Genomic DNA, 17157 nt, shown 5'->3' with positions numbered 1-17157 from the left:
TCTTCCCCTCGACTCCATGGTCACGTGTGCACACGCGTGTATGTGCATGCCTGTACTAGCACAGGTGGAGGGTTGTTTAACCAGTTACGCTCCCATCTCCTAAATACCAGAATTCTTTACTGTACACATCCACAATTCCTGCTTTGAGCTCAGTGGCGTATGACTGACTAGACACAACAATTCCCTCTGCCTTGCCTCAAGCCCTGGGCCTCGGCTCCTAGTTTTCGCACAGTGCATTCTTAACAGAGAATAGTCAGGCAGAGGATTATGGGACAAAGAATGGCATTTTGCACGGATTGATGTGCTTGTTTCGGTATGGCAAAGGGATGTGGCCTGTGGAAGTCAAGTCATGTTCAGCGGCTTGCTCTGCCTGTGACTTCACGTTGGGCAGCGTGGTCCCCTTATAATGCTATCAGATATTTCAGCGAGCCTGGGCTGACCCCAGGAAATACGTGTTGTTTTGAACTTTGGAAATTGGTAAAACTTATGCCCTAGGACATGCAAGCACTTGATAAGATGGTTTGTTCTTTTTCTTTGCCATATTTTGTAAATGTCAGGAAGGGTTATGTAGTTGGAGCTTACAATTTGAACATGTGAAGGTTTATTAAAAACCTACAACTAGAATTGTCATGTGACCCGGATATACCGCTCTTGGGCTCTAAGTCAGTGTGTTACTGTATAAGATACCTACCTAGCTGTGTTGAGAGTCACACTGTTGAGAATAGCCAGGAGATGGAATCAGGAGACTGGAGAAAGGAAATGTGGTATATCTACATAATGAAATCTTATTCAGCCATAAAAAAAATGGGATCATGGTATCAGCAGGAAAATGGATAGAAATAAAAATAATAATAAGCAACAAAATAAGCCAGACTCTGGAAGACAAATAGGCTATGTAGACCATAGCTTTAAAATTACATTAATCTAAAAAATTCTTGGTCGATAGTTTTCTGTCAAAATCTCATTCTATCTTTTTAAACTTCAGTTGCATCTGATTGAAAGTGACTTCGTACGTGTCTTTTCACTTCGTTAATATCGCGGATCCTTTGGGGGAAGGAATGGCTAGTAATGGTTTCTTAATTAGTTTTCCTTACCTATTTTAAGATAAAAAAAAAATTTCTGGTCCTCTCATCAGACGTTAGTATCGCATATGTGTACTGAGTTCTGTGTACTGGGTCCTCTAAGCCCTTTGTGAGATATGGGAACATGAAGCTGGCTGGCTGTTACCACGGACCTGGAGCCAGTGGAGATGTCATTCTGAAGCAGGTCGGTCTGCTCTGAGTCCGGAGACGGAGTTGCAACGTACCGTGGGGAAATGGTACGTGAGGCATGAGAGACCAAGACTCTCTCCAAAGAAGGCAGGATGGGAAGGTGGATAATAACCGAAGCCTTAGACTCTGCCAGTTCTTTGTTCAATTTTATTTTGTCATCGTTTCTTTCTCTTTTTTTAACTTTCTTTTTATTTGTTCTTTGTGTCTTTTACATCACGCATCTTGATCCCATTCATTTCCAGTCCCTTTGTATCCACCGTCCGCCTCTTCAACTGTGCCCCGCCCCAAATATAAAATTTAAGAGAAAAAAAAGAAAACAACAAAAAGGAAAGAAAAAATCTTGCTTCGGAAGCTTTCATGCGACACAGTGAGTCACGCAGTAAGCTCATTTTATCCGCGTATCTTTACTTGCAAGTGTTCATTGGTCTGGTTTGAGGCCTCTGGTTTCTGCTACCCTATCAATGCTGGGCCCTCTTTGGAACTCCTCTTGGATACCCTGCTGTTGCCCTGTGTCGTGGAGGTCCTGCAGCTTTGGGTCTGCAGAACCTTTATGTGCTCCAACAGATCACTGATGTTGTGGGGGATGTTGGGGTGGGCCAACTCAAAGCCCTGGTTCTGGATCATCCTACCAGCTTTTCTTCATCCTTACCACCAGGGTGAGCTTTCCAGCATTGCCTGACTAATTCGCTCCTTGCCACAATGAGCAAGAGGTGGGGCCAGTTCACCTGCTTTCACGCTTTCAGCGTCAGCTCTCTCTCTCACGCCTGGACCATCATGGCCAGCTGTACTGTGTTACCCAGATGAGGTGTAGGGCCGTTGTCATCATTTCTAAACCTAAGCAAAGTCCAGCTTTTCCTAGTGGGATGCTATTTTCTTTCTGTTGTGGTAAAATAAAGAAAGGGTTTATTTTAGCTGTCAAGTTACAGTCCATCCGTGTGGGAGCCGGGGTAGGAATTCAAGGACGGAACCTGGAGGCAGAGTCCGTGGAAAGGGCTGGTTTGCTCCAGGTTCACATTGAGTGGCCTAGGCCCACATTCTGGGAAATGCTGAGCTAAGCCCTTCTATATCGATTATCACTCAGGGCAATGCCACAGAATTGCGCACAGGCTACTCCAATGAAGGCAATCCCTCAGCTGAGGTTCCCTCTTCCCAGGTGTGTCAAGCGACAACTGAAGCTGCCTGTGACAGATGCTCCCCTGCTCCCCTGCAGGGCTTGAGGGTTTTATTTTGTAGAAACTACCGAATAGAGTGTCTAGATTAAAACACTTGCTTAGTGGGAAGCCTTTCTGTCACGATAATGATGCCGTCAAAGGGTTCCAGAGCTGGTGGGAACTTTGCGAATCATGTAATTCATCCCCATACTTTTATATTCTTAAATGTATAATCTCCCCATGGCTGTGTAGATTGGGGAAAGAGAGAGCCAGCTGAGGACACAGACCTGTAATCCAGAGCAGTTTTAGCCAGCAACCTGACAACTGAGAGCAGAAACAGTGTATCTGTGGATATTACGGTGTCTGTAGTGATTGATATATTTAACAGTTGATTCAACATATGCATTATCAAGTATAGCCCCCTTTTAGTCTGTAAAAAAAAAACAAGAAATAAACACATACACATTCTAACTTATCAGATGATGTAACACAAATTATTTATCACTAACTTCTAATATTTTCCTGTTGAATTTTGGAAAATTTCAAGACTGATCGCCTTGTCAGCTGAATATTCTGTTTTGAGGCTGCGGTTGAATAAACAGAACAAAAGTGGATCCTTGTAGCAAGTCTCTCATTGAACTGCCCGAGGCAGGCTGGCCTAGGCTGACTTACAGGAATCATTCTGCACTTGTTCATACATGCTTTCTGCACAGCCTGAACCCACAAAACTTGAATCAGCACCGGTGCTCTGGGCCCTTGCCGCCCTGGGCTCAATGTACCACAAGCTCTTCTTCTGTCCTCTGGACCTGATAGGGCTGCTGTCGAGCAACGTGACGTAACAGCTCACACTATGGGCCACATAACCCAGAAATCCCTTAGTACTAAAAAATAGACCTTAAATCCGTGTGCACCTTAATAATGGTTCTGCCAATAGCTTGTCATGGTTCCCCACATCCAGAGCTGTACAAGATGGAAACCAGAGCCTCGGAGATACTGAGAGTTCTGCATCCCCACAGCGAAACCTTTACACACAACATCTAGAAGGTCTGGAAAGGGATCCCTCGCTTACTCCACCCCTCTCCAGTCTGGCTGGGCCAGCTATGAATCATAACTATGTGGTCCTTTGTGATGTAGGCTGCATCGGTCACGGCTTTCTCCACAGCCCCTGCTCACTGTCACTTACTAAGTGTTTCCAATCTGCCAGGCGTATGCTAAGAGCATGGCGGATCTTTAGTTCTCTCGGTCCTCCCACAGCTGCGTGTATTCTGTGGGCGCTTCCCTCCTGCGGACCAGGAGACTGGTGGACAGCTGCTGTAGGCTGAGGACGCTTCTCACAGCAGACTCAGGATCCGAAGCCATTCTAATAAGCAGCCTGCATCTAAACACTGCCAGCTTTATTTTGACCCTACCTTCTTGTTGGGCATAGAGCGCTGATTACTTTTTGCTTAATTTTATTTAATTTTGCATGTGTTTAAACTTTTATCTCGCACACTTGGACACCAGCGCTCACTGGCGTGTGTTGTGGGCCATCCCTGGAATCATCGACTATGAGAGCTGAATTTCCAAGGCTGCAAATGAAAGCTCCTGCTCCCTTAAAAAAAGGCCTTATCACCTAAAAAAGCATCTTCATATACGGTCTCCTTTGATCATGTTGATGCCATGAGGCACATGGGAAAGCTTTTGTTCCTAATTGGTTCCATTCTAAGTGGAAAATGTGTCACAGAGGAATATAAGGATATGTAGGTTTTAAGTAGGAAACCCAACCCTCAGGTCTAAGACATCTTTCCCCAGAGTCCATCTTCTCTCCTTGAGCATTCCCTGGAGTGGGCTGAATAGGGAAAGACGATTCTGGAAGCCAAGGCAGTGGGCTCTTTAATGAGGAAGCTAGTTATTATGCCTGCATGATCTATTTGTTTAATTGATGGGAAATCGAGGGCTGAAAATCCGTTACCTTGGGATAAGGAAGCCTTTTGTGGTAATGACATCGCTTTCTTTGCCTTTGGCCAAGTTCTGGGCAAAGGCATGTTTTTCTTGTTCTTGGGGCAGGAGCTGGCAGTCATGCCAAGGCCTTTTGAGGCCTAGGATTTCACTCCTACACCCATCCACTTGGTAGATGCCAGGCAACGAGTGTAGCATGGCGACACTCAGACACAAAGGAAAACGCCCTTTGGCGGAGAAGAATGTGAACATGACCCGTTAGCAAAGTTGGTTTTATCAGAATTAGCCTAACCTGGCTGGCCCCGAATGGTAGCAGCTATTAGGACCAGGGATAGAGGCTTTCTGGAAAGAAGAGAGACAGAAGACTCTGTGGCGGTGTCTTTGTGTAGGCACAGAGGACCCACCGAGGAAGGCTGATGGCCCCTGATGTGCCAATGCTGTGGCAAACATGGCTGCTTCTCAAAGGCCATTAAGAAGCTTTTGTGTTGGAGAACTGTCATGTGCAGAAGAGAGAGGGTGCCACAGCCGTTCAGCAATCATGTACTGGACGGTTATAGTGCAGCACCTGGCTTTTGTCCTTATTTTATATGTGTTTTTTAACCGTGAAACTGTGAGGTGTAGGAAATCTAGAAAATGCAGTCATATTAAACAACGAAAAAAATCACTTATGATTTTATAATTTAATGTCATTGCTATAGCTCATTTGAAAATGTAGTGGATAAAAGCCTGGGCTCTGGAACAATGTGACTGGCTCCACACCCCAGCATCTACCGTGGTAGCTTGAGTGAGTTCCTGGTGGGCCTATGAATCTTCATCTTCTCATGTGAATGGAAAGAGCAATGGAGTTGTCTTTGGAGCCATGTGAAGATTAAATATCACTAGGCATTTGGATCAGTGTCTGCTACATAGGACGCATCCCATAAGCTTGGGTTAGTGTAGTTATTCTTTTATATTAATCGTAGTTTCTGAGCTAACTGTAGTGGTGCATGCCTATAATCTCAACGCTGCAGAGGTGGAACCTTCAGGAAGGAGTTCAAGGTCATCTTGAGCTATACACAGAGCCCAAGGACTTCCTGGAGTACGTGACATCCTGTCTCAAAAACACCAAAATATATAACACTTCCAAATTCTTTCTCTACTTGCCAAGTTTTTCTCTTATAAGTATGCACATGGAATGTTCATATTTTCATTTTGTTCTTAGTCATAAGTATCTATAAGTATCTATATTCTTCTACAAGGCAATTTACTTGTTAATTATGTGTGTATAAATATATACATATATGTGTAAGCTAATTATAATTACTACACAACATTGTTGGGAATACTCAACCAATTCCTTTGCCATTAAAAATACATCATTTGGGACTGGAGAAATGTATCAGCAATTATGATCATTGACTGTTCTTCCAGAGGACCTGGGTTTGAGTCCCAGTACCTACATGATGGCTCACAACCATCTGTAACTACAGTTCTGGGGATCTAATGTCCTCTGTTGACCACCATGGCACTGGGTACGCACATGACACCCCGTGGTGAATTGAATGAGCTTTGTCCCTGTAAGTTTTCTTTTTATTATTATTTTTATTCACTGAGTCTTTGTGAGATACAGTACTGAATGGGAGGGAGAGTGTGCCTTCTTAGAGTCTTAAAGTCACTGCCTGCAGTCCAGGGCGCCCTTGACAAATGCACTGTGTGAGCCATGGGAGGATGTGTGGGATGACAGTGCTCACGTTGGGCTGTGATGTCCTTGTCCATATTTTCCATTTCTTTCCTCAGCGCTTTTCAGTGCCTTGACTCAGGTATCACAGATGGCCTTTCTCACACGGTGAGGCAGTTAGGCCCACCTGGACATCTTCCCAGTGACTTGTGAATTGCCTCCAGTCCTCCTTGGAAAGGGGATGCCGACAAGGGAGCCGACAGTGAGCAGTTCAGTGGGGAGACAGATGCGCTCGCGGCAGTCAGCAGCGTTAGGAGAAACTAGTTGGGCAACCCATGCGCTGGTCTCATAACGGGAGGGCTAGGATGCTCTTCGAGATGCTAACAATCCCCAAGAAAACTCACTTCTGACATTTTTTGGGAATTACATGGGGCTGGTTAATAAGGAGGCAGGGTATGGTTCTGATATTTGCCTTCTGGGGGTTAGGTTCTAAAATGACAAAATGCCAGAAGAGTCTGCTTGGAGTCTGAAGCACAGACGGAGATGTTTCTCATTCTATGGTGCTCTCACACACTTTCAGTCCTGACCTTGACACCCTTTTAGATCCTTGGATCCTCCAAGGACCCTGGCCAGCACTGTTCCTACAGGTAGCATTTAAGGTGGACAATCTAATGCGGAGGTTGGGAAACTTCCCTTAAAGGGCTGGTAAATGCTTAGGCTCTGGGGCCGTCATGTGTCACAACTCTTCAGCTCTGCCAGAGCAGCACAGAAGCAGCCACAGACCAGACATAAACACAAAAGTCTCGTTCTGCTTTTGTTTCCTGTGCATTCCAGGCAAGTGGTACACCTCTGAGCTACCACTGCTGCCCTGTGTTCCAATAACATTTTATTTACTTCGAGACATTGGAAGTCAGCCTTTATGTAATTAGCATGAAGTATGTCTTTTGATATCCCCCCCCCCCCAACAGTTAAAACACAGGAAAGTCATTGAAATCTCACAGAGTATATAAAGACAGACAAGTGACAGGATTTGGCTCACAGGCTAGAATTCAGTCCTGCCAGAGTACAGCTATTTCTCTGTAAGATTTTGAAACTCTCTCCCTTTCTTTCCACTAGCTGAGGCAAGAAGACCTTTTGCAGAATCTTTACTTTTAACACCTAGTGTAGCTCACCAAGAAAAGCTGGCACACCCACCCAAATGAGCCATTAGGGAAGAATCACACCGTGCTCCCCTTCTCCTTTAGTGTCATGGGTGTTATAAATGGCTCTGGAGAGTCATCCTGGCTCCTGCAGCATTTTTAATGAGCAGAGCGAGGGTAAGTTTTAGATGATCAAAGGCAGTCGCATCTTTTAATAGGCCTGTGCCTCCGTGTTCTGCTCCAGCATGAAGCTGAGAGTCAGCAAGATGTCTAGATAATCAACTTGATGTTCCTGCTGAGAAGTGGTATATCAGGAGGGTTTAGACAGAGTATTTTGGAGCCTAAATGGAGGGGGGGCATTTTATACTTCTCTAGTCTCAAAATATTTAACATGAAAACAGGATTCCACACTTTATACATGCGTGTTCTTAAAGGGAGATCATCTGCCCTCTTTCAGATACGTAGTGGTTTGCATGAGATGTTCCCCTAGATCACAGACATTTGAATAGTTGATCTTCAGTGGTTGACTGTTGGTGAAAGATCAGGAGGCGTGGCCTCGCCCGAGGAAGTATGTCACTGCGGGCAGGCTTTGAGGTGCCCAACCACTCTTGCTGTTTGTAGTTAGCTCTCCCTATTTCCTATCTTCAGTGTGAGTCTCACCATGGTGGACTCTTGCCCTTTGGAACTATAAGCCCAGATAAACCGTTCCTTCTCTGAGTTGCCTTGGTCCTCGTGGTTTTTATCACAGCAATAGAAAATGAACTAACACAGTAGGAAGCAGAATACAAGAGAGCCTTCCTATGCTTGTAGCACTAATCTTCACTGCTGTTAGACCAGGTTCCAGCATTTCGCTCCAGCTGCGGGGCAGAGGGGTCACCAGCACTCAGGGTGCCCACACAATGCTTTAGTTTGGTTGGTGTCTTAGTTTGGGTTTTGATTGCTGGGAAAAGACACCATGGCCACGGCAACTCTATAAATGAAAACCTTTAACTGAGGGGACTTGCTTACAGTTTCAGAGGGTCAGTCCATTATCATCATGGCAGGGAGCTTGGTGGGGAGCCGATGTGGTGATGGAGCTGAGAGTCCTACATCTTGACTCAGAGGCAACAGGAAGTTGACTGACAGGTACATTGAGGGAAGCTCAAGCAAAAGAGACCTCAACAAGGCCACACTTCCAAATAGTGCCATCGTCATTGACCTGCCAGGTAAAATGCTCACAGTAGGATGGTGAGAAGATCAAGGAACAGTTAGTGGGGCTGGATACAAGGCAGAGCTGCTAAAATTCCTCTCAGGGGGACAGAAGCAACACCCATTATCACCTCCTGAGGCCCTAGTAACAAACTGAAGCCTGATCGCTCCAAAGTTCACTGCAGAGAACCAAGGAGTTTATTGTGCTTCCTTACAGTGGGTAGGTGAAGGTTGTGAGTATTGGTCCCCCAGCAGGCACGCCTGGAAAACCTTTACTCATCAGGGATGAGAGCTTCTCTCTGGTTGTATAGATGAATCCTCTTCCCCTAGTCTTCCCTGTTTCTATACTCTCTTCCATACCCCAGGCAAAGGTACTGTAACAGGTAGGAGGCTGAGTACTTAGGTGAGGGTCTCTTCCCAGACCCTCCAAGAAAGAATCTAAACAATCCACAAACTCAGCTGGGATGATCCTTTGGGATTAGGAGAAGTTGAACTCCCCAAAATGGTTATTTCTTGTCTGGGAGGAGAGTCTCTCTGTCTCTCTCTCTGTCTCTCTCTCTGTCTCTCTCCCTCTCTCTCTCCCCCCCCCCTCTCTCCCCCTCTCTCTCTCATACACACACACACACACACACACACACACACACACACACACGGACCATCTTAACCACAGCTGGCAGAATCATGGATTGGTATGGGCCTGGGGCATAGTGTGATGTGGCTGGTTCTCATTTAGACTTTAGAACTGCACACATGGGTGTGAATGGCTGGCTCGTCTAGTTAACTGAGGCTGTCAATGCCTTCTTCTTGGAGACTCCAGCTCTCCTAGTGTAAACATCTGTGTAGTAGGCCAGCCATGGGCTTGTGCCTATAATCCTAACATGTGAAAAACTGAGGCAGGATGATCGCTGTGAATTCCGGGTCTGCCCTGGATTGAGACCCTTCCTCACTGCCTCTCAGTAGAAATGATAAACAGTTTCCATCCGTGAGGGGCTGTACCACCATTAAAGGTTCAGTGCTGATGGGAAAGTCCAGGAAGTGGAGAACACGGTTGCATTCGTTCACGTGTCCATTTCCGTATTCCCCAGCATGGCCTGTTCTCTGCGATTTCTGATAGAGCTCCACTTGGAAACAGATGCTTAATGGTGCCTCGGGCATCCGCAGTTTTCGTGATCAAGAATGGAAAGTGGCAGTAGACATGGATTTATACACACGTGCCAGTAGCATATAAGAGTATAGCAGGTACTTGAAATTAAAAACAGAAACTTTCTGACTAGAAAACACAAAGAAATTACCTTATCAGAGTTCAGTACAAATGATAAAATAAAATCATCTTCCTTGCATTGGCAGAGGCTAGGTTCCAAGTCCCCAGAGGATTCCTGGATCTCTAGATAGTCCTAGACTCTACAATGGCAAAGGATTCCACTAAGTACCCCGCGGTACAGGTGGTACCTCAAAAAAGAAGTACTTGACCCAAACATCAGTAGCGCTGACGGGAGCTAGTCATGGGGGTACAATTTCCTGTAGTCACAAGGGAAGAGACACTGAAGTGCCTGATAAGTCGCAGCAGTGGCCACGGTGCAGTTCTCAGCCATGACGGAAGGATCTGTTGCTGCGAGGGATCTAGCAGTCAGGTCCACTGAAGGCCAGAGCAGGCCCTGGATGAACCAACCTAAGCTGCATGCTTTTTTCCTCCTGGTGTCTCTCTGTGTCAGCCTCAAACAATGAATATAATACAGGATATGTAGATACATTCCAAACCAAGTATGATGGTGAACACCTGTAACCCTGCTTTAGGAGGTTAAGATGGGGAGGTAGCAAGCTGGAGGCTAGTCTGCTCTATATGACAACACTTTGTTTCAAAAAAAAAGATGAAATGAAACACAATAAAATATAATTTTAGTATGTACATGGAAGTTTCTGTTCCACCTGATCCCGCAGCTGTTCAGTTCCAAAGAAACACAAAGGGGCTTATATTAACTATAAACTGGCTGATCTATTGCTCAGGCTTATTACTAACTAGCTCTTACAACTTAAATTAACCCACAATTCTTATCTATGTTTAGCCACATGGCTTGGTACCTTTTCTCAGTAAGGCATTCTCATCTTGCTTCCTCTGCATCTGGGTGGTGACTGACTCTCTGTCTTTCCTCTTCCCAGAATTCTCCTTGTCTGGTTGCCGTGACTGTATTTCTTGCCTGGCTACTGGCCAATCAGCATTTTATTAAACCAACATGAGTGACAAATCTTTACAGGGTGCAAGAGCATTATCCCACAACATTATTATTCACATTAAAAAGAGACGGGCAAAATTAGATATTTAGTTAAATATTTTCTAAAATGGAATTATTTCCAAATGTAATCAGTGTAAAAATATGGAGGTGCTTTATTATTTTTTGTGCCAAGTTTTTGGAATTTGCTGTATATTCTTATAGAACTACTCAGTGTGGCCAGTTGTCTTTCAAGCGCTCAAATAATACCTATGGAATGCAGCCATGGTATTGGGCAGTGTAACTCTGGAGGTCCCTGTTCCTAAGACTCTATGTATGACAACTTGCCTTGTATTCTCTGGGGCCCAGCAGCATTGCTAAACCTCGGAAATCCTGAGAGGCGTACATAATTGCTGGGACAGTCCCAGCCTCTTAGAGACGATGCATGTGTTATAGGATGAGGAGAGGCTGGGGTTCAGTGTTGTCTTAAGCTAACCTTCTGCTTCTCCTTCTCAGGTGCCTCCTCTCCAGACATGGAGCCCAGCTATGGGGGAGGCCTTTTTGACATGGTAAAAGGTGGTGCCGGGAGGCTATTCAGTAATCTGAAGGACAACTTGAAGGACACCCTCAAAGACACATCCTCTCGAGTCATCCAATCTGTTAGCAGGTGAGGCTGGTGGCACCTGGGCTCCCCAAGGGATCTGGCTGTGTGCCAACTGCTTACTGGACTCACATAGTGTCAACTCAGTGACATAATCACCAACGCTGACCAACAGGGAAATGGCACTGGAACCATAATGCTAAGTCCCTTTGAGGCTACAAGCACAGTCTGTGGGACTCAGCTCATTGGTATGCTGGCATGGGATGGTCACCATCTTTAGCTTTACAAATGTTGGGGGTTCTAATACAATATCTGTGTTTATAAACTATGTGGCATACGGCACGGTAATGAACTCTCTGATAGGATTTGTCTGAGTGGATTGGGGATTAGATAGGCCGTGCACAGGCAGTCTGTGGATGGGAACTGAAGCAGAACTTTAGAAGCCTGCTGGTCCCTCAACATTTACCTAGCATAGGAAGTTAATTTCTCTTCCCCTATATGAAAATTCTTATATAAATAATGTAGCAGTTTTTATATTCTTAAGAATTAAAAATTTATTTGCTTATTTTTGGTTACAATATTCAGTTTTGAATCGGAAATCAAATGCCAAATCCAATATATTGATTGGCATTTTAATCTTGCTTCAAAGGCAAACCTTCCTGTTTCTTCTTCTTTTTTATTCCTTTTATTGTTTATTATTTTTTTTTAGTTGTTGAAAAACAATTTCCGCCTCCTCCCTGTTTCCCATTTCCCTCCCCGTTCTCCCACACCTCCCCCCACTCTCCTCCCCCTCCCCCTCCCCCTGCTCCATTCCCCCTCCCTCTTGAGAATGAAGAGCAGTCTAGATTCCCTGTCCTGTTTTTTCTGTTGTTTATCTAAGACGTTGGTAGGAGAGAAGAGGACTTTTGTTTTTTCTCAGCTTCTTCTTTCTCTCCCCTTAGCAGTTCACAATTAGGAAAGAGAGTTCCAGGGGGTCAGACACTTTGGGACTTTTGGCTTTAGGGAAGACAGAGCAGTTTTATTCTAAGATTGACCCAGTACATCAAGGAGCATGTGTAGAGTGGCAGCAAGCACAGGTGGGTGGTGTAGCTGGAGGATGCGGGTTGCCTTTTCTCAATGATGCCTCCTTGGTAGAGGGAAGAGATTGCAGAGAGTTAAAAATATGCCTCCTGGACGCAAGTGCTCCAGTTCCTGATGTTTAAATGGAGAGAGAAATTGTCACGCTAGATTGCTATAATGAGTGCCCCCTCCTGTCTTACTTTTAGCTACACAAAGGGAGACCTAGACTTCACTTATGTCACCTCCAGAATTATCGGTAAGTGTCTCATGTTTATCAGCTGCTCTTCAGTGCCGTTCCCCCCGGCAGCAGATCGTTTGAACCTGTTCTCTCTGTGTGTGACCTCTCCTAGTGATGTCCTTTCCTCTGGACAACGTTGACATAGGATTCAGGAATCAGGTGGATGACATCCGGAGCTTTTTGGATTCCAGACATCTTGACCATTACACAGTATACAACCTGTCACCCAAGTCATACCGAACTGCCAAGTTTCACAGTCGGGTAAGGAATTTTCGCCCTGGGGAAGGGTTCTTGAGGACACCGTAGCATCACTATTTGTATGGTTGGGGGTCTTAAACTTGCTGAGATCCTGTTGTTTCTGTCTCTCAAGTTCTGGTATTATATATATTATATTTATTCTTGCCCTTCCACATCTCACCTTGGTAATACAATTTCAAACATTCATAATGGAGAGATCAGCTACCAACATTTATAAAGTATTTACATGGCATGCAGAAGTTTACATGTGACGCCATACACAGCAGAATGAAAAGGCCCAGAGAGATGAGGGGTCTTTCCCCAAACCACAGAGCTAGCAAGTGGCTTTCTGCTTCTGGTTTTGATCATCAGCCTGGGCTGACAGCTGACACGGAAAAAGGTAGATTATCTTTTCAATTTTAATTAGCCTTTTTAAAAAGCTTTTTGAACAAGGTAAAGGAATATTCTTAGTTTCTGACTAGGCAGGGCATGGGGGGAGCCTGCTTGGGTTTAAATCTGATATCATGCCTGATACTTTTGGCTTCTGAGTTCTTGATTGACTTACCGAAATAAGGCGTTGCTGCTCTCTGTCTGTCTATTTGCCTGCCTGTCTGTCTGTTTCTCTTATCTTCAAATATTTGTGGCTTATCCTTTAGATATGGTTAGTTCTATAACTTCATCTGGATCTGTTAAAAATAGGAGTGGCTTTTTTTTGCATAGACATTTTGGAAGAGATGGCTCAGTGGGTAAAGATGCCTGTTAGCTGCCAAACTTGATGAGCTAAACTCAGTACCTGGGACCCACAGAAGAAGGGAACTGGCTTTCACAAGTTGTCCTCTGACTTTTACACACGTGCCAAGGCATAGATGTGGGCACCCATACACAAAATAAACGAGTAAATGTTAAAAAAAAAGTGAACTTTGATTTCGGGTATGCAAAGCAATGGACCCTCACTTTTATGCTAGACCATGTTTTTGCTTAAGGCTCTGGTCACTCTTGACAGTCTCTGGGTTTAGTTTCCACATCCGTCCAACACACAAAAGCCTTGCTCCATGGGCTCTCCCAAACCCCCTTCTGCCCTACCGATCAACAAGACAGGAAAGTTTTGCTAAGGATCTTTTCGACTTGATCTTAGAACACTCTTGAATCTCAGTGTGCATCAGAATGGCCCAGAGGGCTTCTGCTTCAGGCAGATGGGGGTGGGGCAAGGAGTCTGCATTTCTCACTACTTCTGGGACTCTTCTCCTACCCTTGCTGTCCTGGGCACTTGTCCTTGCTGCGGGGATCCCTCTTTGAGAAGCACTCACAAGGCTGTTTGGAAGCTGCTATGACTGTAGTCTGAGCACTCTGGAGGCAGAGGCAGGAGGAGAACAAATTCATGGCTAACCTGGGCTACACATCAGGTTCAAGGATAGCCTGGGCTAAATAAATAGCAAGGCCTTATCTCAGACAGTCAGACAGACAGGCATGCAGGCAAGCAGAAACAGACAGATAAACAAATAAAAACCATCTCGAAGTGGTTGGATTGAAATTGCCACTCTGTGATAAGAGTTTTGTGTGCAATTCTTTAAAATCTATCACAATAAACTAACCTTCCAATTGTTATTTCCTCTATTATATAATTCTAAGCAACTGAACTTCAAACATTGATGGACCCCAATGTTCTAATGGAACACAACTGTCTTTTTTGTTTATCGGGGCAGGGTTCTTGCTGCATAGCCCAGACTGGTCTGGAATTTTCATTCTTCCTTCTTTAGCTCTCTGGTGCTAGGATTGCAAGTGTGCAGCACTACGCTTAAATATTTGAGGCTGAGTTGTTTTTTCTTTCTCATTTGGAGACTAAGCGAATGCCATTATTTTCACAACTGAAGGACAATGGAATATTCTGAACAGTATTTCATAGAAATTTCATTTGCTTTTGATATATTTGTGACAGCCTCGGTTTTCTACTGAAAGAAGTAAATTTGTAAGATTGGCACAGAAGCATTTATATATGTAAAGATATGCTTGAGTATCATTTTTTCAAAAGCTCCCTCCTCACTCTGGTAGTGTGTGTGTGTGTGTGTGTGCAGGAACACATGGAAACCAGAGGCAGACATCAGGGCATCTTCTCTAATTGATTCTCTTTCTTAGTTCTTGCCACATGGTCTTTCACTGGACCCTGAGCTTGCGGTCTCAGCTAGACTGGCTGGCCAGTGAGCCCTCGAGACCTGCCATGCCCTCTCCTCAGTGTTGGGGTTATAGATGTTCTCATTCTTGCATGAGAAACACTTTCCCTGCTGAGCCCTATAAAGGTATTTATAAATAAAGTCACCTAATAGTGTAGTTCAAGCTCTCGCTACTGGTCTTAATTGGCAGAAGGGAGCATGGATTACATACTGAACATCTACCTTGGGTTGCTTTCACGTGCCCTGAGAGAGGAGGACCTTGTTTATTTAATTTGAACTACAGAACAGCGCCCAGCATGGCTAATAAATGTTTCCTAAAATAACAAACGTGCCAAGAATTATTAAACATTGGAGCTATAATAGAAATATTTGGTTCTTGCTGTCAAAGCACTTAAGCCTAGTTGGAAAGAGAATGCAGGGCGTTCTAAAGGTGAATGTGAATAACTGTGGAGCCCGTGGAGATGCTCAGTGCTGGGAGGCACGCGTGCAGCCAGTCCCAGCGTGGGACGCACAGCAGACGTGGAAGAAGTGGTGTTGTTTCTCTTCTAAGCAGGGGTAGAATGTGCCTTCGAAGGCTTGTCGTGAGGGCTTTGCTTCTCTAGCTTTGTCACGCACTGCCCTTCATTACTAGAGTCTGTGTGCTACTCAAGGATGCACAAGTGATGTACACACACTCACACACTCTCACCACTCACGGTGCACTCACACACAGTACTTTTGCATGGACTATGCCTTCTCCCTAAAAGCCGCCTGAGCGACAGCCCCCACCCTTTCCTTTGCTGGTCTTTCTTCACTAAGGGGAGAGGTCACACGCCCCGGGCTTTTACACTTCATTCCCACACCGAGGATGGCACAGCATCTATAAACCTTCCCGAGAGTCCTAGCAGAGTTGGTCAGAAGGGAACTGGACCTGCTGGCCTGTGTCTCTCGGTCCTTAGTTGCGGGAAGATGGTCCCCAAATCTGCGTTTTCCCCTCAGCCCTACCTTTTTGGTTCATCTCTTTCCAAAGCCATTGCTCATCTCTCCCAGCACTGACTCTGTGAGTTGATTGGCAGCTCATTGATACATGCTTAGATAATCTGACTCCGTAGTTCCTATCCTCCAGGCAGTGAGGACTAGAGCCATGCTCTCCTGTTTCCAGTTTAGTGAAGGGCTAGGTCTGCCCCTTAACCTCATTTTAACAAACGTAGGTATATTTTTCCATAAAGCATCATCGGAAATGACATGCTGCAGGACTGATGTCACTCACAGACTCATAGACTCTAGCGCTGCCTGTGTGAAGCCTGAACTCAGTCACATCTCCTTTGATTACATGGTTGAATTTTGGAGTAGAGGTCACGGTGGTGGAGACAGGGGGTAGCAGAAAAATTTTAACTTTTCTGAGGGTTTTTTTCCTCCTGTGGTTTGATGAACTTCCATGGTTTTAAGCATTATAAAGTGAGGAAAATCATATGAGAAAATCACATGACAGTTTTATAGTATTTTCAGATGTGGCAGGATGCAGTTATGTAAGAAAGGAATTTTGTAGTCTCAAGTTAGTAAAGGGGCTTACACAAAACTAATATTGACAAATAAACTTATAATGAAATCAAGGCACGAGAATGCCCATTCAGGATTACCAAATAGGTACAATCTTTTTATTATGATTTATAGAAAATATCTACCCTTGGGGATTAAAAGTATCAATGCTGTTGATGATATTTGAAGAAGCATAAGATGAATTGGCTAAGCCAAATACTCTTCTTGAAAATTATTTCCTTTGTTATGTTTATTCATATGCCTGTGTGGGTTTTTATATAACATGTGTGTAGATGCCTGTAGAAGCCAAAAGATGGCATCAGATCCCCTGGAACTGGAGTTCCAAATGGCTATGAGCTGCCCAAAGTATGTGCTGGGAACTCAACCTGAGTCACTTGGAAGAGCAGTATATGCTGTTATGTTGAGCCAGTTCTAGCCCTGAGACAAATATTCTTAACCTGAATGACAAACACTAATAGAGATGCTGTATCTTTAGATCAGTTGGTGGGCTGTGGAGAGCTTCAACCCCGTGCTTGCACTTTAAAAACATTACGGGAAAAATGTATATAGTAATGATGCCATTTTAACCACTTGAAGTAATCCAGTTTCACTAATGGCACTCAGCAATGTTGTATAACCATCACTGCTATCTAGATCTAAACCCTTTTTATTATCCCCAATGTTAACATTGTACCCATCTCCCCTCTCTCTCCCTTCTTCCTCTCTCTCTCTCTCTCTGTCTCTCTCCGTCTCTCTCTCCCCTCCCTCCTGTTCTCTTTCAGCAT

At 44.6% G+C, this 17157-nt stretch overlaps 1 protein-coding gene across 7 annotated transcripts in view; it reads left to right on the top strand.

Moving 5' to 3' along the window:
* The window catches only part of Dnajc6 (DnaJ heat shock protein family (Hsp40) member C6), a 155582-nt gene that overhangs the window by 91712 nt on the left and 46713 nt on the right, over positions 1–17157 (top strand). For 6 of the 7 annotated variants that reach the window (XM_041651936.1, XM_041651937.1, XM_041651940.1 and 3 more), the window contains 3 exons: positions 11068–11218; positions 12418–12467; positions 12562–12710. In XM_041651936.1, coding sequence (XP_041507870.1) covers positions 11068–11218; positions 12418–12467; positions 12562–12710 — 350 coding nt within the window. Of the gene's footprint in view, positions 1–9558; positions 9584–11067; positions 11219–12417; positions 12468–12561; positions 12711–17157 lie in introns of those variants that run through there. The other variant, XM_041651942.1, reaches the window with a different exon arrangement.

The sequence above is a fragment of the Microtus oregoni genome, unplaced genomic scaffold (assembly GCF_018167655.1).
Source record: "Microtus oregoni isolate MIOR12 unplaced genomic scaffold, Mior012 000005F_ref0000423, whole genome shotgun sequence".
Classification (NCBI taxonomy): domain Eukaryota; kingdom Metazoa; phylum Chordata; class Mammalia; order Rodentia; family Cricetidae; genus Microtus; species Microtus oregoni.
This window is presented reverse-complemented; position numbering and strand designations above follow the sequence as displayed.